Source organism: Sciurus vulgaris (assembly GCF_902686455.1).
Source record: "Sciurus vulgaris genome assembly, chromosome: 17".
In the NCBI taxonomy this organism is placed as follows: Eukaryota; Metazoa; Chordata; class Mammalia; order Rodentia; family Sciuridae; genus Sciurus; species Sciurus vulgaris.
The window spans coordinates 61,780,016-61,800,096 of NC_136478.1; the positions used below are offsets into that span (position 1 = coordinate 61,780,016).

General features: G+C 57.6%; 1 protein-coding gene across 2 annotated transcripts; it reads left to right on the top strand.

Annotated features, from left to right (window-relative positions):
* Positions 1–1,010: 1,010 nt before the first annotated feature.
* Positions 1,011–19,613, top strand: POLD1 (DNA polymerase delta 1, catalytic subunit). Of its 2 annotated transcripts, XM_079117998.1 has the most exons (27): positions 1,012–1,187; positions 7,046–7,248; positions 7,573–7,686; positions 8,258–8,404; positions 8,476–8,601; positions 8,670–8,838; positions 8,929–9,010; positions 9,076–9,205; positions 9,457–9,623; positions 9,842–9,946; positions 11,187–11,327; positions 11,407–11,517; positions 11,783–11,974; positions 12,055–12,143; positions 12,221–12,337; positions 12,524–12,637; positions 12,932–13,079; positions 15,576–15,671; positions 15,819–15,956; positions 16,803–16,978; positions 17,259–17,411; positions 17,518–17,620; positions 18,191–18,323; positions 18,403–18,516; positions 18,793–18,845; positions 18,914–19,011; positions 19,460–19,613. In XM_079117998.1, exons 2-27 carry the CDS (start codon positions 7,047–7,049, stop codon positions 19,563–19,565), a joined length of 3,324 nt encoding a protein of 1,107 aa, XP_078974124.1. In that variant the 5' UTR covers positions 1,012–1,187; position 7,046; the 3' UTR covers positions 19,566–19,613. The 2 variants fall into 2 exon arrangements, with proteins under 2 accessions (XP_078974125.1, XP_078974124.1); XM_079117999.1 differs by lacking the exon at positions 18,793–18,845 and having other exon boundaries at positions 1,011–1,187.
* Positions 19,614–20,081: the final 468 nt, after the last annotated feature.

The following is a 20,081-nucleotide window of genomic DNA, read 5'->3' on the forward strand; positions in this document are numbered from 1 at the left end:
CCACTGAGTTACATCTCCAGCTTTTTTATTTTTAAGACTGGTTCTCCCTAAGTTGCTGAGGCTGGCTTCAAATTTTCAATCCTGTCTCAGCCTCCTGAGTTTCTGACTACTCCTGGCTTTGGAAGGACAAATAGGATTTAAGCTGATTAAGGGCTGGGACTTTTGTCCAGTCAACAAGTATTTGCCAAGGCCTCTCATGGGCCAGTACTGTGCTGGCCCTTCTAGAGATGCACCTAGTGCTGATGGAGAGCTTAAAATGCCCAATTTTAGGCACTGGAAACAGGAACAAAATAAAGTTGAGACATGGCACAAGGGGAGGGACGAGGAGCTTTGATGGCAACAGCACAGACAATGGGAGCTGGAGGGAGGAAGAGGAGGCATTTCCAAGGTGGATGTCTTTGAGGACATCTAAAATATGAGAACCTGGGGGTTGGGCCTGAAAGTTGAACCACACACACAGTAAGGGCAAGCTGGGAAGTTGTCACACACGCAGTGGGCTGAGTGGAGGGCCCAGGGGGCAGGGCTGCCTAGAGGAACCGGCAGGATACTGGAAAGGAGCATTTGTTGGGGGCAGGGGACGACGAAAATGAGTAGTTACACACAATCGCCTTATTCTAAGTGTTTATCGGACACCCCAAAGGTGTCCGTACCTTGCGCTTGTTTATCTGCAGATGGGAAAACTGAGGCTGGGAGTTGATCCTGTAACAGCCTCCTTTGCGGGGAAGGCAGTGTCATGCCAGCCAACTGCAGGCATCTCCCACTTCCGTAGTTCTCGGGATGCGGCCTGGGCGGGAGGCGGGCTAGGAGAGCAGTGTGCGCGCGCAGCACCCGAAGGCTGGAGGCCCAGAGGGTTGGGGGCGCCGCTGATCTAGCGGACTACTTTGGGCCCGGAAGGCAGCAGCCTGGAGGGCGTGGCCTTGGGCCACGTACATCACGAGGGGTGGGGTTATCGGGAATTTGTGGTCAACCGGGGGGCGGGGGGCTACTCCAGCGGAGAGGAGGGGCGTGGCTTGTCTCATCGTTGGGGAAAACGGGGCGTGGAGCGCTGCCAGGTTGGGCGTGGCCATGGCCACACTGGCGGGGCAGGGGCGTGGCCCAGCTCGGCGCGCAGCGCCTCTGCGCCTGCGCGCGCCGGAGTCAGGGTTCACGGCGGCGTACGCTGTGGCGGGAAATCCTGTTTGAAGCGGGTGAGTAAGGGAGAGGGGAATAGGTGGAACTGGCCAAGCGGGGAGGGGGTCTCGAGGTGCCGGGCACGGAGTCCTGAGGGAGTGTACTAAGAGCTCGCGTGGGACATGGTGGCAGGAGGGACCCCTTGCCTCGGGGGCGCGAGGAAGAGGGACAGGGACCGGTGGTCTGCGGGGCCGCGCTGGACCGTGCGGCGACCGGGAATCCTGGCGTGCGGGAGTGCATTCGCGGGGCGGGGCCTGGCTTTGGGGTCCCGGCCCGCGAGGCACTGGGGGTATGGTTGGTGCACCTGTGAGCGGGGTGTGGTCCCGTATTCGCTAGATTGTTTATAGAACTGCCTTAGGAACAGTGGCTGCAGCATCACCAAGTCTGAGAAGGTCCACGTCTCAGGAGGACAGACGAGAGACAAGTAGTAAATGATAGTAAAGCCATGCTTTCAGGCAGTGGTGGCTTATAGGAGGAGAAAATAACAGGCTCACGTGACCACGATGGGGCGTCCTTAGCAAGAGTGACCCGGAATCAATCTGACAGGGAATGTTTTGTTTGAGATAAATCAGCCTTGTAAGGAAAGAACTGGGCAAAGGACTGGCAAGTGCAAAGGCCCTGAGGTAGAAAGGAGCCTGGTGTGTTTGTGGCTTAAGGTGAAGGAACAGGAAATATAAATTACGGGGCTAGGTCCTGTAGGGACTTGTAAGCATTAGTTTGGGGTTTTGCTTTTGTTCTGGGTTTACTGGGGAACCATGGGCAGATTTGAGCATGGGACAGTAAGATCTGCCTGCATTTTGAAAAATTTGCCAGCTGCCAGGTGGAGATTGTATTGTAGCAGGAGTAAGAGTGGAAGGAGAGCGGAGTTAGAAGGTAAGGGCACAGTGGGGGATCTCAGGCCTACCGAGAATTGACAGGCCATGTGGGTGAGAAGAGGATGAGCTCTAGGTGATCCCTGGGTTTGTGGTTTGAGCAGGGGTCCAGAGGGAGAAGGTTTGGGGTACACCTTAAGGGCAGTGCTCAGCTGGAGGAGTGAGGAGGCAGGGAAGAGTGATGACATTGCTCTCAGCTCCAGAAACCTGTTGCCTTGTCCTTCCTCCTTCTCCTGCACATCTTCTTCCCAGGCCCCTTAGAGAGGTTCGTTTCTTAAGCCTGACATTTGCCATGCCCTTCTCTTCTCCCAGCATGTTCTTCAGCCCTTCAGGCACCTGCTCTTGTGGCAAGTCCTTTGCAGGGTACTGGGGAGCCAGTGATAATTCAGTTTGGTAGGGAGAGCAGGAGATCTCTGCTCAGGGTGCTGTGCGCTCTCAAGAGGCAGTACTAAATGCTTAAGTTGGGGGGAAAAGAGAGAGAGAGGCAGGCAGTGCTGGTCTTTGGGAGCCAAGCAAAGTAATGGAGGCTCAGGGAGTACTCATCAAAGTTGGTAACACTTGGTGGGAGTCTAAACTCACATCTGGAAGTGACCTGTAATGCTGGGGACCCTGACTTGGGCAAGACCCTGATCTCTGTTTTTGAGGAACTCATCAGCTGAACCTCCTTGAGATGCTCACGACACAGCCCCACAGAAGTCCTGTTCCATAGGTCTGGGTGAGCCGACAGTGAGCTTCTCCTACCAACTCTCACCTGAAGTGCTTGTCACTCTCTTGGGACCATTCTGAGAATTCTGAGAATGGATGCAGTGTACAAGACAGTAAGCGCCATCCGGAAAAAGGACAGGAAGAGGGTTGGGGAGGCCAGGAGAGCAGCTGCTCCACAAGCAGGGAGCAGAGGCGTGGTGGGGGGAGACGGGGACAGATCCCTGGGGAAGAGATTGGGGTGTGAACCCCTGTACCAGGGCCTGAGCTTGAACTGTGCCTGGTAGTTAAGGAGTGGCAAGTCTGGTCGCTGCAGCCCAGTGAGTTAGGGAGAGGGTCCAAGTTGGTGAGAAGAAGCTGGGGGCTGTGACGAGGACTTGGCTGTCACTCTGAGAAGGGAATCGGGGGCAGGGTCTGAGCAGAGGAACAGGATGGTCTGGCCTGTTTGTGCAGAATCCGTCTGGCTGCCATGTGGAGCATAGCCAGGCAGGGTGAGATGAGGGGGCCCAGAGGGAGTCCAGTCATCTATTCCCATTTCTCCGGGGCCCTCTGTGTGCCAGGTGCTCTCAGGGGCTCCTGGCAGACTTTGGCCGACAGGCCCATCCAGCCTGCACTGAGCTCTCCTTCCAGCAGAGGGAGACAGACAGCAGCAGTGCCCATGCAGGGTGGAAGCAGTTGGGCTGGGGTCTGGGGAAGGCCCAGGGGCATGGTTTACAGTGGAATGTGTGTGTTGGGGGAAGAGAAAAATCTAGGTGGCTCCAAAGCCTTGGCCTGATGGAAAATAGCGCTGCTGAATTGGGGGGGGGGGGGGATTGACGTGCAGCCCCGGGGAACCCCTCATCGAGGCTCTGTGGATTTGCCTACTCTGGGAAGGTCCTGTGTGGAATCTTAGAAGGTCTCGTCCCCTTGATGTTTGCAAGGTCCATCCTGCTCAGTGCTCGGGGAGCAGCTTGCTCACCTTATAGTCCAAGAGGCCTGGAGGGACATGCTCCCAACTCCCAGTGGACATGTCCAGAGAGCCGTTGGTTCTGTCAGTTGGAGTCCCAGGCTGGAGACACACAGGGGAAGGTGTCGGTGGAGAGTCTGCAGCTGCCAGGAGGGCTGGGGGCAGGGCCCAGTTGCAGAGTACCTGCCTAGAATGAGGGAGCCCTGGGTTCCATCTCTAGCACCTCAAAAAAACAAGAACGAAACAAACCAGCTGTCAGGTTTGTGAGATGGGATGAGGTCATTGAGAGGAGAGCCACAGGAAACCAGCTTCTGCCCCGGAGGCCTTGGTGGCATTTGATCACTGAGGTCGGTTGCCTTTGAGCATGTGCTGCTGAGGGGCTGGTGAGAGGGGTGGACACAGGGGCTTTCCTTCTAGTGCTTATCAGCTGGTAGTGGAAAAACAAAGCATGGTCTCTCCACGCAGAGGGAGAACAGGCACAGAGAGGAACTGAGCACTGAGCAGGATGGACCTTGCAAACATCAAGGGGACGAGACCTTCTAAGATTCCATATAGGACCTTCCCAGAGTAGGCAAATCCACAGAGCCTCGATGAGGGGTTCCCCAGGGCTGGGACATTGGCTTAGTGTGGGTGATAGGTAAAGGTACTGTCTTTTGGGGGGATGAAAGTGTCCTAAATCAAATTTTAATCACAGTTGCACAACTGAAAATACTCTAAAAACCACTGAACGGTACTTCACGGTGGACTATATGTTGTGTGAATTGATAGCTGAATAAAGCTGTTAGTGAAGCCATCAATCCACCCTGTCTCTGGAAACCAGCGCTACCAGTTTCCTTCCAGACTGATGCATCAGGGACAAGTATGTTTTCCTCCACCCACCTGGGTACGTAGTTCCTCCCCAGCTTGCTTTCTGAAAAGTTTCAAACCTGCAGAGACATTGCCAGTTGAGTACCACTGGCCGCCCTACCCTTCCCTTCCCCCTGCCTGGTCACTAGTGCCCAGCGAGGCCTGGTATGCTTTGTCTCAAGCACATGGACACATATTCCTTTCTCTGATTTTGGCTGAACTATTTGAAAATTGTGGTCATGATGATCCTTCCTCCAGGAACAGGGATGTCCACTGCCAAGTACAGCGTAGTAACGAGTTGGGCAGGTTAACGTGAGCTGGTGTATTCTGTCATTGAATCCCAGTTGTCCCAGTTGTATCCTTCAGAGCTGGTTTCCATCTTCATCCAGGGTAGTGTCTGGATTTCATTTCATCATCACGATGGCTTTTTCTTTTCCTTTTATGGCATCAACTGTTTTAAAGATCCCGCCCAGCCGTTGCCAGCCTCCACTTTGGATTTGTTTGATTGTTTCCCAGTGACTTGAATCAGGGCAAACATTTTCTTAGATATCTTTTTTTTTTTTTTTTTAAACAAAATGTGAAAGTCTAAGTACACCTTCTGTACCTTGCTTTATCTACTGAACAATGCCTCTTTGAGAGCCTTCCCTATCACCACCTGGAGAGCTTCCTCCTTCCTTTATAGAGCTGCATAGTATTCCATTGAGTAGAATTAACGTAATTTATTTGAACAGTACCCTAGGGGCGGACATTTAGGTGGTTTCCAGTCTTTTGGGATTTCAAACAATGCTGCCGGAAATAACCTTGTAAGTGTAGTTGTTTTCAGATATGATAATATATCTGTAGCATAAATCCCTAGATAGGGAATCGCCTCCAAACTTTTATGTTTGTAATTGAGCTGTAATTTACATTAAGTGAAATGCACAAGTTACAGGTGTGCAGTTAAATGTGCCATGTGTTTCTGGCATCCAGGAAATTTCCCTGCGCCCCTTCCTTGTCATTCTCTCCCACCTTAGAAGCAGCCACTAGCCTGACTTCTAGTACCATAGACCAGCGTGTCTGTTCTATGTAAGTGGTGTCATGCAGTGTAGACTTGCCTCTGGTACTGAGATGAAATCAACCATTTAAAGTGAACAACTCAGCAGCATTCAGTACGTTCACTGTGTAGTTCATCTAGCACCTCTGTCTAGTTTCAGAACATTCCATCACCTGAAAAGAAAGTCTATGTCTGGCTTTGCACAAAGCTTGTTCGGGTTTGTTTTCTGCAGTGCTGGGTATTGAGCCAGCTCTGTCCCTGAGCTGCGCTGCCACACGGTTTGTTTTCGAGATTCTCTCCTTTGTGTTTCTCAGTCACTGGCTCCTCTTTAATGTCGAGAAGTATTCGTTATGTGCCACACGCACACATCTTCACATATCCTCTGTCAGTTCAGAATTGCAGCATGTCTTTGATAAGGTCTGGACTAAGCTGGGCACAAATGCACACATTTGTAAGCCTAGCAATTCAGGGGACTAAAGCAGGGGGATTGCAAGTTCAAGGCCAGCCTGGGCAACTTGGTGAAACCCTTTCTCAAAATCAAAAATAAAGGGCTGGGGGTGTAGCTTCCTGATAGAGCTGAGTTCAGTCCCCAGTACTGCAAAGAAAAGGGGTGGGACTGGGGATGTCTCAGAGAGGTAAAGGACCCTGGGTTCAACCCGCAGTAGCACAAAAAGAAAAGAAAAAAAGCAGTCTGCACGAGGCTCCTGGGTGGGGTGGGTTGCTGTAAAGGACACCTGGGGACAGTTGGAAGACATTAAGAGCACTGTTTGATCATTTTCCTGAGTCATGCTAAGTGTCCTCGGCTGGTCCTTGCGCTGTGCTTATCTATGTCCTCATCGGAGCTCTTGCTCAAGCGTGGAGGGCGAGGGTGCGCGGCCTGTGCATTCTGCACGAGGGAGCTGGAGAGTGGCAGGCAAGCACAGAGCCCTTGGGGGAAGGGCACAGGGTCCTGTGGGCGAAACTTCCTCACCTGGAAAGGGCATTTGACCTTGGATCACAGTGAGAAGCCCCCAGGGTGTCTGGTATCTGTGTCAGTGTGAGTCTCAGACAGGGAAGGGACTTGGTCAAATGTGCTTCAGACCCCTCTGGCACTGAGCATTGCTACTGGCCCACTATTTATCTGAAGCATAGCTGGGCAGCTGGGCTGGTGGGTATGGAGGGCATCAGGGACAGAGGCTTCTGAGAAATCAAGGGGTATGCTGAGGACCCTGATGGGAGGCAGGGAAGGAGGGCTGGGGTAAACAGGGAAAGGGATGTGGGAGCTGGAACAGGTGAGGAAGGATTAAACAGGTGGGTAGAATGGGTACACTAAAAGGTGCCTGAGCATCTGGAATGTGGGCTGGAGCTGGGTCACTCCTTAGCCACTCCAGAGTATTAAAAGGCTCATGGTCACGGTGGGTGCCTGTGGGTGCCTGGGAGGCCGTGGAGAAGATGGGGGTCTGATCAGAACCCCACCAAACTCCCCTTTCTCAGCAGGATGGATGGCAAGCGGCAGTCAGGCCCGGGTCCTGGGGTGCCCCCAAAGAGGGCTCGTCGGGGACTCTGGGATGAGGATGAGGCACTTCCACCATCCCAGTTTGAAGAGGATCTGGCGCTGATGGAAGAGATGGAGGCCGAGCAGAGGCTGCGAGAGCAGGAGGAGGAGGAGCCGCAGCTGGCCCTGGAGGGGGCTTCAGATGGTGAGGCTTGTAGTGGGGAGCCCCTGCAGTCTTGCTTCTGGACTCAGCCATAAAACTGACCTCGGGCCCACTTTGGGTCCTCTGAAGGGATGACCTTTGACCCCACATCAGTATGCATCCTTCATGGCTTGCAGCTTCCATTTTGATTCTGACCCTTAACCCCCCAATGTCTGCTGAATTTCCTGCCTCACTCAGATCCCCACCTGCACCTGGCATCCTATAAATCAGGCCATCGAGGAACCATGGGCTGGCCTTGGAGGGTAGTATTTCTTTCTAAGGGTGGACCATAACTCCATCAGACCCTGCTTCCGCACCCCCTTCCAGGGCAATTCCCTTCTGCAGCCATAGATTCCCGCTGGTTGCGGCCTGCCCCACCTCCCCTGGACCCCCAAACAGAGCCCCTCATCTTCCAGCAGCTGGAGATTGACCATTATGTGGGTGAGTTGTGGGGGTAGAAGTGGGCTGGGGGAGGCGTCCTGGCTCTGCCTCTCTGGCAGTCACAGCCTATGGGAGGAGTGGACCCAGGCAGTCCTCGCCATAGTGATCATGGCTGTGGGAGGGAAGGACAGGGTAGCTGGCACTACCCAGAGCAGGAGGCGAGGAAGGGCATATACTCTCACTCTGCCATTTGCAAGAAGGCAGATTGAACACATTCTGTGCTGGATGGTTCCATTATGTGGATGGTCTTGACGTTTCGCGGGTGCTGTGGCTGGGGGATGACACGGGCAGCCTGGGGGAGCTGCCTGAGCATGAAATGCCCACAACCCCATGTCCACCATGCTTTAGTGCTCGTGACGCTGCACTTAGGCCCCAGTGGTCAGTTTCACTCTTTCTGAGCAATGTCCTCTGTGCTGTGGTTCCAAGGCGGGCCTCCTTCCAGCCTTAGTGGAGAATGGCACTGGGGCAGAGGCTACCAAGGGCGAGTGGGCGCACAGGCTGCAGGGGTGCATCTGGAGAAGAGACCTTTGCAGAACCTGAGGTCACCTGCCTTACCCTGTGACCTCTCCAGGCCCCGCGCAGCCCCTGCCAGGGAGGCCTGTGCCACCCTGTGGTGCTGTGCCTGTGCTCCGTGCCTTTGGGGTCACAGATGAGGGCGTCTCTGTCTGCTGCCACATCCATGGCTTCGCACCCTACTTCTACACCCCAGCACCTCCTGGTGAGTAGCCCCTGACCAGGGAGTCCCCTCTTCTGGTCTTGAGGCCCCTCTGACTGGACCCCCCACACCAGGTTTTGGAGCTGAGCACCTGGGTGACCTACAGAGGGAGCTGAATGTAGCCATCAGCCGGGACCAGCGTGGGGGCAAGGAGCTCACAGGGCCTGCGGTGCTGGCTGTGGAGCTGTGTTCTCGAGAAAGTGAGTGTCACCTGGGGACCAGTGGGGGTTGGGGGCTGTGGACTGGTCCCAGCCTTCTCTTTCCCCAGGCATGTTTGGGTACCACGGGCATGGCCCATCTCCATTCCTGCGCATCACCCTGGCATTGCCCCGCCTTGTGGCTCCTGCCCGTCGCCTTCTCGAACAGGGCATCCGTGTGGCAGGCCTGGGAACCCCCAGCTTCGCACCCTATGAGGCCAACGTGGATTTTGAGATCCGGTACAGTGCCCATCTCCCTCTTCCCCACCCTCTGCCCTAGCCTCACTCCCACACGTCCCCATCCAGCGTCTGCCCCCTTCATCCCTCCAGGTTCATGGTGGATACAGACATTGTCGGCTGCAACTGGCTGGAGCTCCCAGCTGGGAAGTACCTCCTGAGGCCAGAGGAGAAGGTATGTGGCTCTCTGGGAGACAGGAAGCCAGGATCCTGCTGCCGCTGACAGACCTCATCCCTCAGGTTACGCTGTGTCAGCTGGAGGCAGATGTGCTATGGTCAGATGTGGTCAGTCACTCCCCAGAAGGGCCATGGCAGCGCATTGCGCCCCTGCGTGTGCTCAGCTTCGACATTGAGTGTGCTGGTCGCAAAGGTCTGTCCCCAGGGCCTGAGGTGTGCCAAGCTCAGGCTGGTGGAGGGTGGGGAGAGTGTTCCCGGCAGAGACCCTAGGGCTCTACTTTCCCAGTCCTGGGCTTGGAATGGAGTGATCAGGGGAACGGGAGGCCGTGGGGACAGAGGTGTGGATGTTCTGGGGAAGATCTGGAGCTGCAGCACCCACATGTGTTGGGAGGAAGGCAGGAGTCAGGTCCCCTGCATCCCCGCTTCCCTCTGCTTTTTCCTCAGGCATCTTCCCGGAGCCTGAGCGGGACCCCGTGATCCAGATTTGCTCTCTAGGCCTGCGCTGGGGTGAGCCAGAGCCCTTCCTGCGCCTGGCACTCACCCTGCGACCCTGTGCTCCTATCCTGGGTGCCAAGGTTCAGAGCTACGAGCGGGAAGAGGAGCTGCTCCAGGTGGCTCTCGTTCTGTGTCCTGATGTGTCCTCAGCACCTTGTCCCAAGCTGTGGTGGGCAGGCCCCTGGGCACTAAAGTGGCTCTGTGCTGAAGTCTGGATGCTTGGGCTAAACACTTCTCCTTTGGGTTCTGTGATATTTTCAGAAGTGCCGAGGGGCTTCTGGAACATTCTGGGAGCAGGGGTATCTGAGGCTTATCCCTGTGCTCCTGCCCCCAGGCCTGGTCTGCCTTCGTTCGTGCCGTGGATCCTGACGTGATCACTGGCTACAACATTCAGAACTTCGACCTCCCGTACCTCATCTCTCGGGCCCAGATCCTCAAGGTGAGGGCCTGGCCAGTGGGGAGGCTCCCCTTCCTATGGCCCTGTCCTTCTTGGGGCCATCCTTGCTCTGTATGCCTGTAGCCTGTCATCCCGAGATTCCAGACACCCTGGGCCTTGCCCTGCCCTGCTCAGTCCAAGGTGAGGCGGGTGCTGCTGTTAAGTGAGGAAGTGGCCACTGTTCAGAGCCGTGGAGTGCAGCAGGCAGGGGCTCGGGGCTGACTGGGAAGGAGGAAAGGAATAGGGAAGCAAAAGGGCAGAAGGTCGAGGGTGTACCAGGTACACACAGGCAGACGCTGCTGAGTTGGGGGTGGATGGGGGTGCAAGAGCCCCGTGTCCCAGCTGCTGGGACGAAGACTCAGGCTGGGCGGCTTGAAGCCACAGAAGAGGTTCCCTCAAGGTTCTGGAGGTAAAGCTAAGGCATGGGGTAGGCAAGGGGCTGGTCCCTCTGGGGCTGGAGGAAGCATCTCAGCTTGCAGGTGGCCTGCTCTGCCCTTCCTTGGTGCATCTCTGGGTCTAAGTTCGCCCTTTCTAAGGACATGGTCATAATGGAGTAAGGTGCCCTCCAAGGACATCATCTTAATCCACTTGCTGACTTGTGTTTGCAAATAATACCATGTTCTGTGGTGCTGGAGGTTAGGGCTTAGAGGGGGATGTAACTAACTCCTAATGGGATATAATGTGTTACTTTTTTGTTTTTCTGTGTTTGCCCTATGTGGTAACGAAACACTGCAGAACAGACCTATGGCCCCCAGCCGAGCCAGCAAGTCCAGCCCTGACCCTGGCATGGGCAGCCAGGCTGCTGCTCCCTGTGCTCCCTCGTGCCCCAGCAGCTTAGAGGACCCCCTCTACCCCTGCTCCGAGGGTGCTCGGTCCACCTCTTCTGGTGCCAGCTGGGCTCTCCAGGCTGCCTACCACCCTGCTCTCTCCTGGCTGTCCCCAGGCCCTGCCCACTCCCCATCTGGTGCAGCCCTGGGCAGCTCCCCGCCCATAGACCCTCAGGCTATGCTGTGTCTCTCAGCCCCGTGCAGCTCTGCCCTCCCTGGTTCCCTCCTACCTCCAACCCCCACAGCCCATGGGTCCAGGCTCCAGGAGCTGCCCCTGCTCCCAGCACCCCCACATCATGTATAGGACTGTGGTTAGTCTCCAGCTCCTGTGCCTGGTGGGGCCTGGGCCCTGGGCAGGGGCCAGCCTGCCCCCACCTGGGATCATCCTGGCCACATGACTGTTACCCTCCCATCAGGTGCAGGCTTTCCCTTTCCTGGGCCGAGTGGCCGGCCTCCGCTCCAACATCCGGGACTCCTCATTCCAGTCGAAGCAGATGGGCCGGCGAGAGAGCAAGGTGGTCAGCATGGTGGGCCGCGTGCAGATGGACATGCTGCAGGTATGGCCTGGTGAGCCAAGCCCAGGGCTCCGGATGCCACTGCCTGCACCTGCGCCCACGCAGTGCTTGCCCACCCCAGGTGCTGCTTCGGGAGTACAAGCTCCGCTCTTACACACTCAACGCCGTGAGCTTCCACTTCCTGGGCGAGCAAAAGGAGGACGTGCAGCACAGCATCATCACTGACCTGCAGGTGCTGTGCCTGCCCTGACCTTGTCCACCCTGCTGGCCCCAGTCTGCCACTTACCTTTCCCTGACCTCTCCCACTCCTGTGACCTGTGTCTGCTCTGCTCTCCTGCCCTGAACCCCCATCCACACCAACTCCTCAGGCTGCCCCTCCCTCAGATCCTATGACTCCCCAGACTCCCTGGCCCCCAGCCACCCCAGCCACCATCCATTGTTTTCCCCTGGCTCCCCCTTCACCCTGCCCTGACGTGACCCCATGGTGCTGACTCCAGAACGGGAATGACCAGACTCGCCGCCGCCTGGCTGTGTACTGTCTCAAGGACGCCTTCCTGCCTCTGCGGCTGCTCGAGCGACTCATGGTGCTGGTGAACGCCGTGGAGATGGCGCGTGTCACCGGGGTGCCCCTCAGCTACCTGCTCAGCCGTGGCCAGCAGGTCAAGGTTGTGTCCCAGCTGCTGCGGCAGGTCAGTGGCCTTGAGCAGGCCCCTCTGCACCTGTCCCTGCCGGGTGCTCCATGCTGGTCACTCACCCAGCCCCTCCCCAGGCCATGCGTGAGGGGCTGCTGATGCCCGTGGTGAAAACAGAGGGCGGCGAGGACTACACAGGAGCCACAGTCATCGAGCCCCTCAAAGGGTGAGGCTCCAAGACCGGGGGGGCAGCACAGAATGGGGGCTCCTAGCCCTGACCTCTCCGGTGGCCACTCCTCACAGGTACTATGATGTCCCCATTGCCACCCTGGACTTCTCCTCGCTGTACCCATCCATCATGATGGCTCACAACCTGTGCTATACCACGCTCCTACGGCCCGGGGCTGCCCAGAAACTGGGGTATGACTCCCACATTCAGGATGTGTCTGCCCAGGTGGTTGGGGCCCTGCCTCCAGGCTCATAGTCTGTGGGGGTGACAGGCACAGGCCAGAAGTTGTGGACAGGGAAAGGGAACCACAAGAGGTGGGGGATCTTGAGAGCCTGAGGCACTCACAGCCTGAGGAAGCTTACTGTCCTCCCACCCAGCCTGATGGCAGATCAGTTCATCAAGACACCCACGGGGGACGAGTTTGTGAAGACATCCGTGCGCAAGGGGCTGCTGCCCCAGATCCTGGAGAATCTGCTCAGTGCCCGGAAGAGGTGGTCTCCCAAGCCCCCTCCTACCCTTGCTCAGAGTTCAGACTTGCAAAGGGAGCTCAGCAATCCCTGCTCCTCCCTGCCCCCGCCCCTGCCCCTGCCCCCAGGACTGCCTGTCTGAGTTACCTGTGGCTGTGCGCACACCCCCTTCCCACGGCCAGGCTCCTCTGTGCAGTGCACACTCCCTCCAAGAAAGGCACCTTGAATGGTCTGTGGGCAGGGACCCTCCCTAAGCCTGTGGTCTCCCCTGAGACTTGGGGCACTGCCTGAGTGACCTTCAACCCTACTTCCTCCTAGGGCCAAGGCTGAGCTGGCCCAGGAGACAGACCCCCTTCGGCGGCAGGTCCTGGACGGGCGGCAACTGGCGCTGAAGGTGAGCGCCAACTCCGTATATGGCTTCACCGGTGCCCAGGTGGGCAAGCTGCCATGCTTGGAGATCTCACAGGTGAGCCCTCAGGCCCCTGGCAAACAGGAGGGGGTGGCAGGAGGGCGCTGCAGAGGGAAAGTGGGGCTCTGTGTGGAGGAGCTGCACAGGGAGGTCGGCCTGCTTGCACCACTGCCTTGGCCTTTGGAGAGAGGATGCCAATGTGGCCAGAGTAGCTGGCTCCTGTTGAGCATGTGCTGGGAGCTGGGCATCGCTCGTCCCTGGCAGGTATGGACAGTAGGAGAACACTAGGGCTTCTGTGCTTGTGCAGTTCACTTGGGGTGGTGGACCTTGATGGAATGTTTAGGATGCAGTGCTCTTCATGGCTCCGCTGAGGGTCCAGTGAGGCCAGGCAGGGGCACTCGGGATGCCCAGGTGGAGGCCAGGTAACCTGGGGGAGAGAAGCAGGTTTGCCTGTTTTCTCCATGTGTCACAGCACCACCTGACAGACCCACTGCCCCTACAGTCTACTCTTAAGCCCACCTCCCTGGTCCTTGCAGGGGGTAAGGAGAGGAGGGCAGATTCTTTTCCTAACACAGGGATAGAACCATGTCTGCTTGGGGACTGGGGAAGGCTGGAGGACACCCAGCAGCACAGCCAGGCAGGACTTGCTGTGTCCTCAGCTGGGTAACTTGATCTCAGCCACTGTCAGAGCAAGCAGAGTCGTCCTCCACCCTGTGAAGAACCCAGCCAGGAGGCTCACCAACGCCAGCTCCAAGCAGGGTCCTGTCTCCCTCAGTGGCCCAGCACCTGGCCTGCGTACCCGTGGCAGGGACACCTCAGAGGCCTGAGAGTCTGCCAAGCTGGAGTCTGTGCCCAAGAGAGCCCCAGAATGGACCTCTTACCCAGTTCCCCGGGCTTTGGGGACTGTAGCACATTCTAGACAGTGTGTTCCTCTGCTTGGTTGTCTCCAGTCATGAGGAGCTCTCTCTGTCCCTGGCAGCGCATGAGGCTGCCTAGGATTGGGTGGAAGGCTTGGCAGGAATGCTGGCCAGAGGAACTCGGGGCGGAGGAGCCTGTGCATACTCCCACTCATCCGCAGTTTGGGGCCCCTGAGACTACTCAGACTCACTGATGGGCTGAAAGTATTCGTTCAGGACAGTTGTTTATTCAGGGTTGTGATTTAACATAGCAAAAGGCTACAGATTAAAATCAGCCAGGAAGGTGGGATGTAGGCTAAGGGCCGAGGAAGGACCAAGCATGGAGCATTCATTTGTCCTCCCAGCAGTGACATGTGACACGGGAGCATTGAACCAGGGAAGTTCACCTGAGCCTTGGTCACTCCTGTAGACGGAAGCCACCCATGTGACTGACCTTAGTTATTATTCAGTCTTCAGGTTCGCCTCCCTGGTGTCACACTGATAATGGTGGCCCAAGACCCCCACCAAGGTCTTGTTTGATGAACTGCCTGGTGTGGCTGAAGGTCTCATGTAAACAAAGCCACTCTTACCAGGCAGGACAGTCCAAGCACCCTGAGGGCCCCTCCTCGGGCCAGGCTAGAGCCAGACCTTACCTTGGTCAAGGCGAACCCCTTACTCTGTGCCACCCCTGCTCCCTCATTTGGCCTTTCAATCTCTAGGTACCTCCCTGGTGGGAAGGGGTGGATGTTGAGATACCAGTCTTCACCCCAAAGCAGAGGTGAAGCTGGGGGACACCCAGCCTTCCCTAGAGGTTCCTGTCACTGACCCTGCCCCTGCCTCTTCTCTTGGCTCCTTCACTCTTTTGGACTCTTTTCTTATTTCTGTCTTAAGCACATAAGGGCAGGGGATAGAATAATAATAAAGTAGTAAGTCGACCCCAAAAATGGAGATGGGGGAAAAAGGAACATGAAGCAGATAAAAAAAGGAAAAGGCAAATAGTAAAACTGCAGCTTTAAGTTCAAATACATCAGTGATTACACTGGGTATAACTGGATTAAAGGCTCTAATTGAAAGATGCAGACTGCCTGCACACTGGCACGTAGCTAATCCCAACTACCTGGAAGAAAAATTATCTGACTGGATCCACACAAACAAAACCAGAATTATGCTTATCTCTCCTTGGTCCTCAACCCACAGTCTCAGGCTGTGTCTATAAAAGAAGACAGGTGTAAAGACCCTTACCTGATGTGAGTGGTACCCTCCCAGCCCAGGCTGCTAGTGGGGGGCACGTGCCAGCATGTAGGTAGGGTCACTGCACAGATTGGGTGGAACTTCTGGCTTTCAGGAGGCAGCTGGGAGTGTCAGTGTCAGAGAAACACTGAGTTGTGGCCTCGGCAGATTCCAGCCTCTCTGTCTCCTTGTGCATAGTCAGTTCCTGTCCATGCTCAGAATTCTGAACTGAGGAGCCCAGGTATTTCTGACATACTGTTGAGGGGAATTGTAGAACCCAGTTTGCAGATTTGGAAACCAAGGCCCAGGGAGTCAGAGTGGCTCACCCAAGCTCACGCCACTGGGAAATGGCAGAGGCGAGGGCTCCAGCCTGTGCCCTTTACATGCAGCTCCTGGGCCTTCATCTGCCTGGTTCTGTACCCCACAGAGCGTCACTGGATTTGGACGTCAGATGATTGAGAAAACCAAGCAACTGGTTGAGTCCAAGTACACGGTGGGGAACGGCTACAGTGCAGATGCCAAGGTCAGGGACTGTGGCCTATCTGGCCACAACTGGGGGCAGGAGAGCTGGGCCCCGGCCCTCTGCCTCCCAGTCACAGCCCGTCTTTGATCCTGGGATGTCCTTGGGCCCTGATTGGCAGAAAGGATCCTCCCTCTCACCCTTTCTCAGGTGGTATATGGCGACACTGATTCAGTCATGTGCCGGTTCGGTGTCTCCTCCGTGGCTGAGGCAATGGCCCTGGGACGGGAGGCTGCAAACTGGGTGTCAGGTCACTTCCCACCACCCATCCGGCTGGAGTTTGAGAAGGTACGTGGGGTCCCCTGCCCTCTACTGGTGGGTCTTTCCAGGCTCGGGTTCTCCGATTCTCAGGGTACCTGCGAAGCTGAAAGCGTTCTGGCTTGGGGTCCCCTGGTGCTGCTCAAGCCTCTTGTCCTGGGGAACCTAATTGGACTGCTGTTGAGCATACCATAAACCCAGTAACCAGTGCTCTGCTACCAGTCTTCTCCTGAGTGTGGGTCTGGGCTCTTGTTTCACAGTAAGCGTTTGTGTTTTGAAAACCTGGTCATTGGCTAGGGGTGTGGCTTGGTGGTAGTGTCCACCTGGCATGAGTGAAGCCCTGGGTTCCATCCCAGCACCACAAAAAAAAAAAAGGAAAAAAATCTTGTCACAGTGTACCTGATTTGGGGGCTTCCCAGGATCCATCAGATGTGGTGGCTACCTTCTGGGGGTCCACCTGTGTCTGCACCATTGTCTGGTGTCCCAGCTCCTGAGTGTGCCCGCTGTGACTTGGAGTCCTCATGCTGCCATTCCCGCCATGACACCAGCACCGACTGGTGTGGAGCCTCCTGACGGGAGGGAGTCTCTGCCCTCATCTGGACTGGTCTCTTTTCCCTTTGAGGGGATACCTCATTGTACCCCAACTTGGATCCATGTTTCAGGGGCCACCTCTCGACATCCCCCTGTTTCAGATTGGGGGGTTTCTGGGGTGTTGAGGGTGCTCAGAAACAATCCTAGGCTCTGTTGCTCTGGACTCTGGCTTCCTGAGAGCCTGAGGCCTGCGTCTTAGCCCTGCCTTGCCTGTCCTGTTTCTGGGAGGAGCCTCAGGACTCTGGACGGCCCCAGTCTCAGGTCTCTGCCATGGGTCCCTCCCAGGTCTACTTCCCCTACCTGCTGATCAGCAAGAAGCGCTACGCTGGCCTGCTCTTCTCTTCCCGCCCCGATGCCCATGACCGCATGGACTGCAAGGGCCTGGAGGCTGTGCGCAGGGACAACTGCCCCCTTGTGGCCAACCTGGTCACTGCCTCACTGCGCCGCTTGCTTGTGGACAGGTGTGTAGACAACTCAGACCCAGGCATCCACCTCCCTTCCTCCCGACCTCTGGAGGCCCGGGTGTCAGACTCAGCTTTCCTCTGGTGTGCAGGGTGAGAGTGGGCTTGCACAGCTGAGTGACACCTGCCTTGCCACTTCGCAGTCTCTGGTGGGGCCCCTCCCTGCCCTGGGCCTCAGCCCACAGAGCCCATCCTGGTGCCTTAGCTCTGAGCCACCAAAGGTTCTAGTCCGCCCTCAGCCACTGGTGACACCTGTCTGTCTGGCCCACCCTGCCCCCAGAGACCCTGAGGGCGCTGTGGCCCACGCGAAGGACGTCATCTCAGACCTGCTGTGCAACCGCATTGACATCTCCCAGCTGGTCATCACCAAGGAGCTGACCCGCGCTGCGGCAGACTATGCTGGCAAGCAGGCCCATGTGGAGCTGGCCGAGAGGTCTGTCTGGTGGGGGGCATCCAGAAATAGCCCCTCCTGCCAGCTGGGCCCACCACTTCCTGTGCGCCCCCACTCTCACCCGCCCGCTGCCTTGGTCTCCCCACAGGATGAGGAAGCGGGACCCTGGGAGCGCACCCAGCCTGGGCGACCGTGTCCCCTACGTGATCATCGGAGCTGCCAAGGGTGTGGCTGCCTACATGAAGTCCGAGGTCAGGCCCACCTGGGCTGCCTGCGGCCTCTTGGCTCTCTGCGGCTCTCACTTCTGCTTTCCAAGATGGGCGGGTCCCATGGGCCCTGAGAACACCCCATACGCCCTGGGACACGGTTCTAGGAGGCTCTGCTCCCGGTGTTCAGCCTCTGCAGTGTGCCCCGTGGTCCTGCCCCCTGTGGAGAGGGGTCCCTGGTGCCCCAGCATCGACTCCATCATGGTTTCTGTCTCTGTCTCCCTGGTGCTGCTCAGCCCTAATTCCCTTGGATTCATCACCCCCTTTCCCACCCAGAAGTGTGACCCAGCTTTCAGTCCCATGCATGACCTCTGACCCCTGTGACCCCTTCCACAGCTTTGCCTTCTTCCCTGAACTCTGGCCCTTCCTTGGTGACCACAGGTCTCCCACCTGTGGCTCCCAGCATGGGTTACAGAGCCTGGCCACTTCCTGGGACCTCTGACCCCATTCCAGACCTGCTTAGCCTTGCCACTGCCTCCAGGGTGGTGCCCCATGTCACCGCCCAGTGACCAGTGAAGCCTGGGCTACGCACGAGCTGCCATGTCACCCCCCCAGGACCCCCTCTTTGTGCTGGAGCACAGCCTGCCCATTGACACACAGTACTACCTGGAGCAGCAGCTGGCCAAGCCACTCCTGCGCATCTTCGAGCCCATCCTGGGCGAGGGCCGTGCAGAGGCTGTGCTGCTGCGTAAGGGCTGGGGGCCTGGGGGCACGGGAAGTGGAGGGCACTGACAAGCACGGCTGCCTCATGACCTCCCCTCCCGCAGGGGGTGACCACACGCGCTGCAAGACGGTGCTCACAGGCAAGGTGGGCGGGCTCCTGGCCTTCACCCAGCGCCGCAGCTGCTGCATCGGCTGCCGCACAGTGCTCAGCCACCAGGGTGAGACCCCAGCCCCTGTCACAATGCGAGTTGCTCAACACCAGTCCTGGCCCTGAGTCGGGGGCTCCCCTCTGCCTGCACCCGCACCTGAGGGTCCTCGCCCGCACCCTGGGAGTTCCCCAGGGGAGTTTTCCCCACACACTCCTTCCCTTGTTCTCCAGCCTCTGGGGACTTTCACAAACCGGGATGGGCAACGGGTGGGGAAGGGACAGAGATGGGGTGGCCTGGGCCCTGGCTCAGTCCCAGCACCCCTGTGCTGACCCAACCCCCCACCAGGAGCAGTGTGCAAGTTCTGCCAGTCCCGGGAGTCAGAGCTGTATCAGAAGGAGGTGAGGTCGGGAGCCCGGGAGCGGGTTGGGAGGGCCGGGCTGCCCTGCTCAGCCCCTGCCCTCCCCAGGTGTCCCACCTGAATGCCCTGGAGGAGCGCTTCTCACGCCTCTGGACCCAGTGCCAGCGCTGTCAGGGCAGCCTGCATGAGGATGTCATCTGCACTAGGTGTGCACACCCAGGCCTGTGGCTTAGGAACTAACTCCCGACTCCCAGGGCTTTGCCAGGGCCGTCACTACATTACCTATGGATCTTAGTGTCCTTACCTGCAAAATGGGAAAGGGTCCCAGTGTCTGCCTCTAGAAATGGCCATCTTCCCAATACACACCCCTCCCCCAGGGTGGGGCTGGGCTTTCCCCAGGGAACAAATGGGCGGGGTGGGTTCCCACGCCAGGTGACAGGTGATATACAGCCACCCGTGCCTTGCCAGCCACCCGCTGTTATCGGCTCCCCCATGCCCACTGAGCAAACAGCCCCCATAGGACGAGGGCGGGCAGCAGGCGGGGGCCAAAGTCCTGGGAACAGCCCTGGGGGTAGTTGCCTGTGCCCCCCACCCCCACCCCAGTCGTGGGCTCCGTTCTGGCCAGGCCCCGGCTGACCACACCCACCTCCTCAGCCGGGACTGCCCCATCTTCTACATGCGCAAGAAGGTGCGGAAGGACCTGGAGGATCAGGAGCAGCTGCTGCGCCGTTTTGGACCCCCTGGCCCTGAGGCCTGGTGACCTGGAGGCATCCCGTGGGGCGTTAATAAAATTCAGGCCTTTTTCTAAGTGGGGCTTTGTGGTCTCTTGGGGAACAAGGTCCAATTTCATAAGCCCTGGCTTCCTGTGACCCCCGAAGACAGCAGCTGTATCTCCTCACCCATTGGCAAGACCCTGAGGATCTGCCCACTTCCATGCCAGGCCTTTGGGGCCGAGCCTGCCTGTTTCCCCTCCGCCCTGGTGGGCATCTCCGCACGAGCTCCTCAGCCTCTGCTCAGGGTGCCCAGGTGTCTGGTTCCCCTGGGGGCGGGGTGGCCACCCCTCCTACCAGATGCTGACCTGTTTCCTCTAGGCCCTGGGGCAGCCCCCAGCAAGGAGGTTTCCAGTCCTCAGCTCCACCAAGGGGACACCCCTGCCGTGTCACACCCACAGATATTTCCACTATGGGGTCCTGACGGTCGGCTCCTGCTTGGGGCCCCCTGGCCAGTGTCTGGAACCCCAGGGTGCCCGTCTTCACAGCCCCCGGTGCTTATTGCC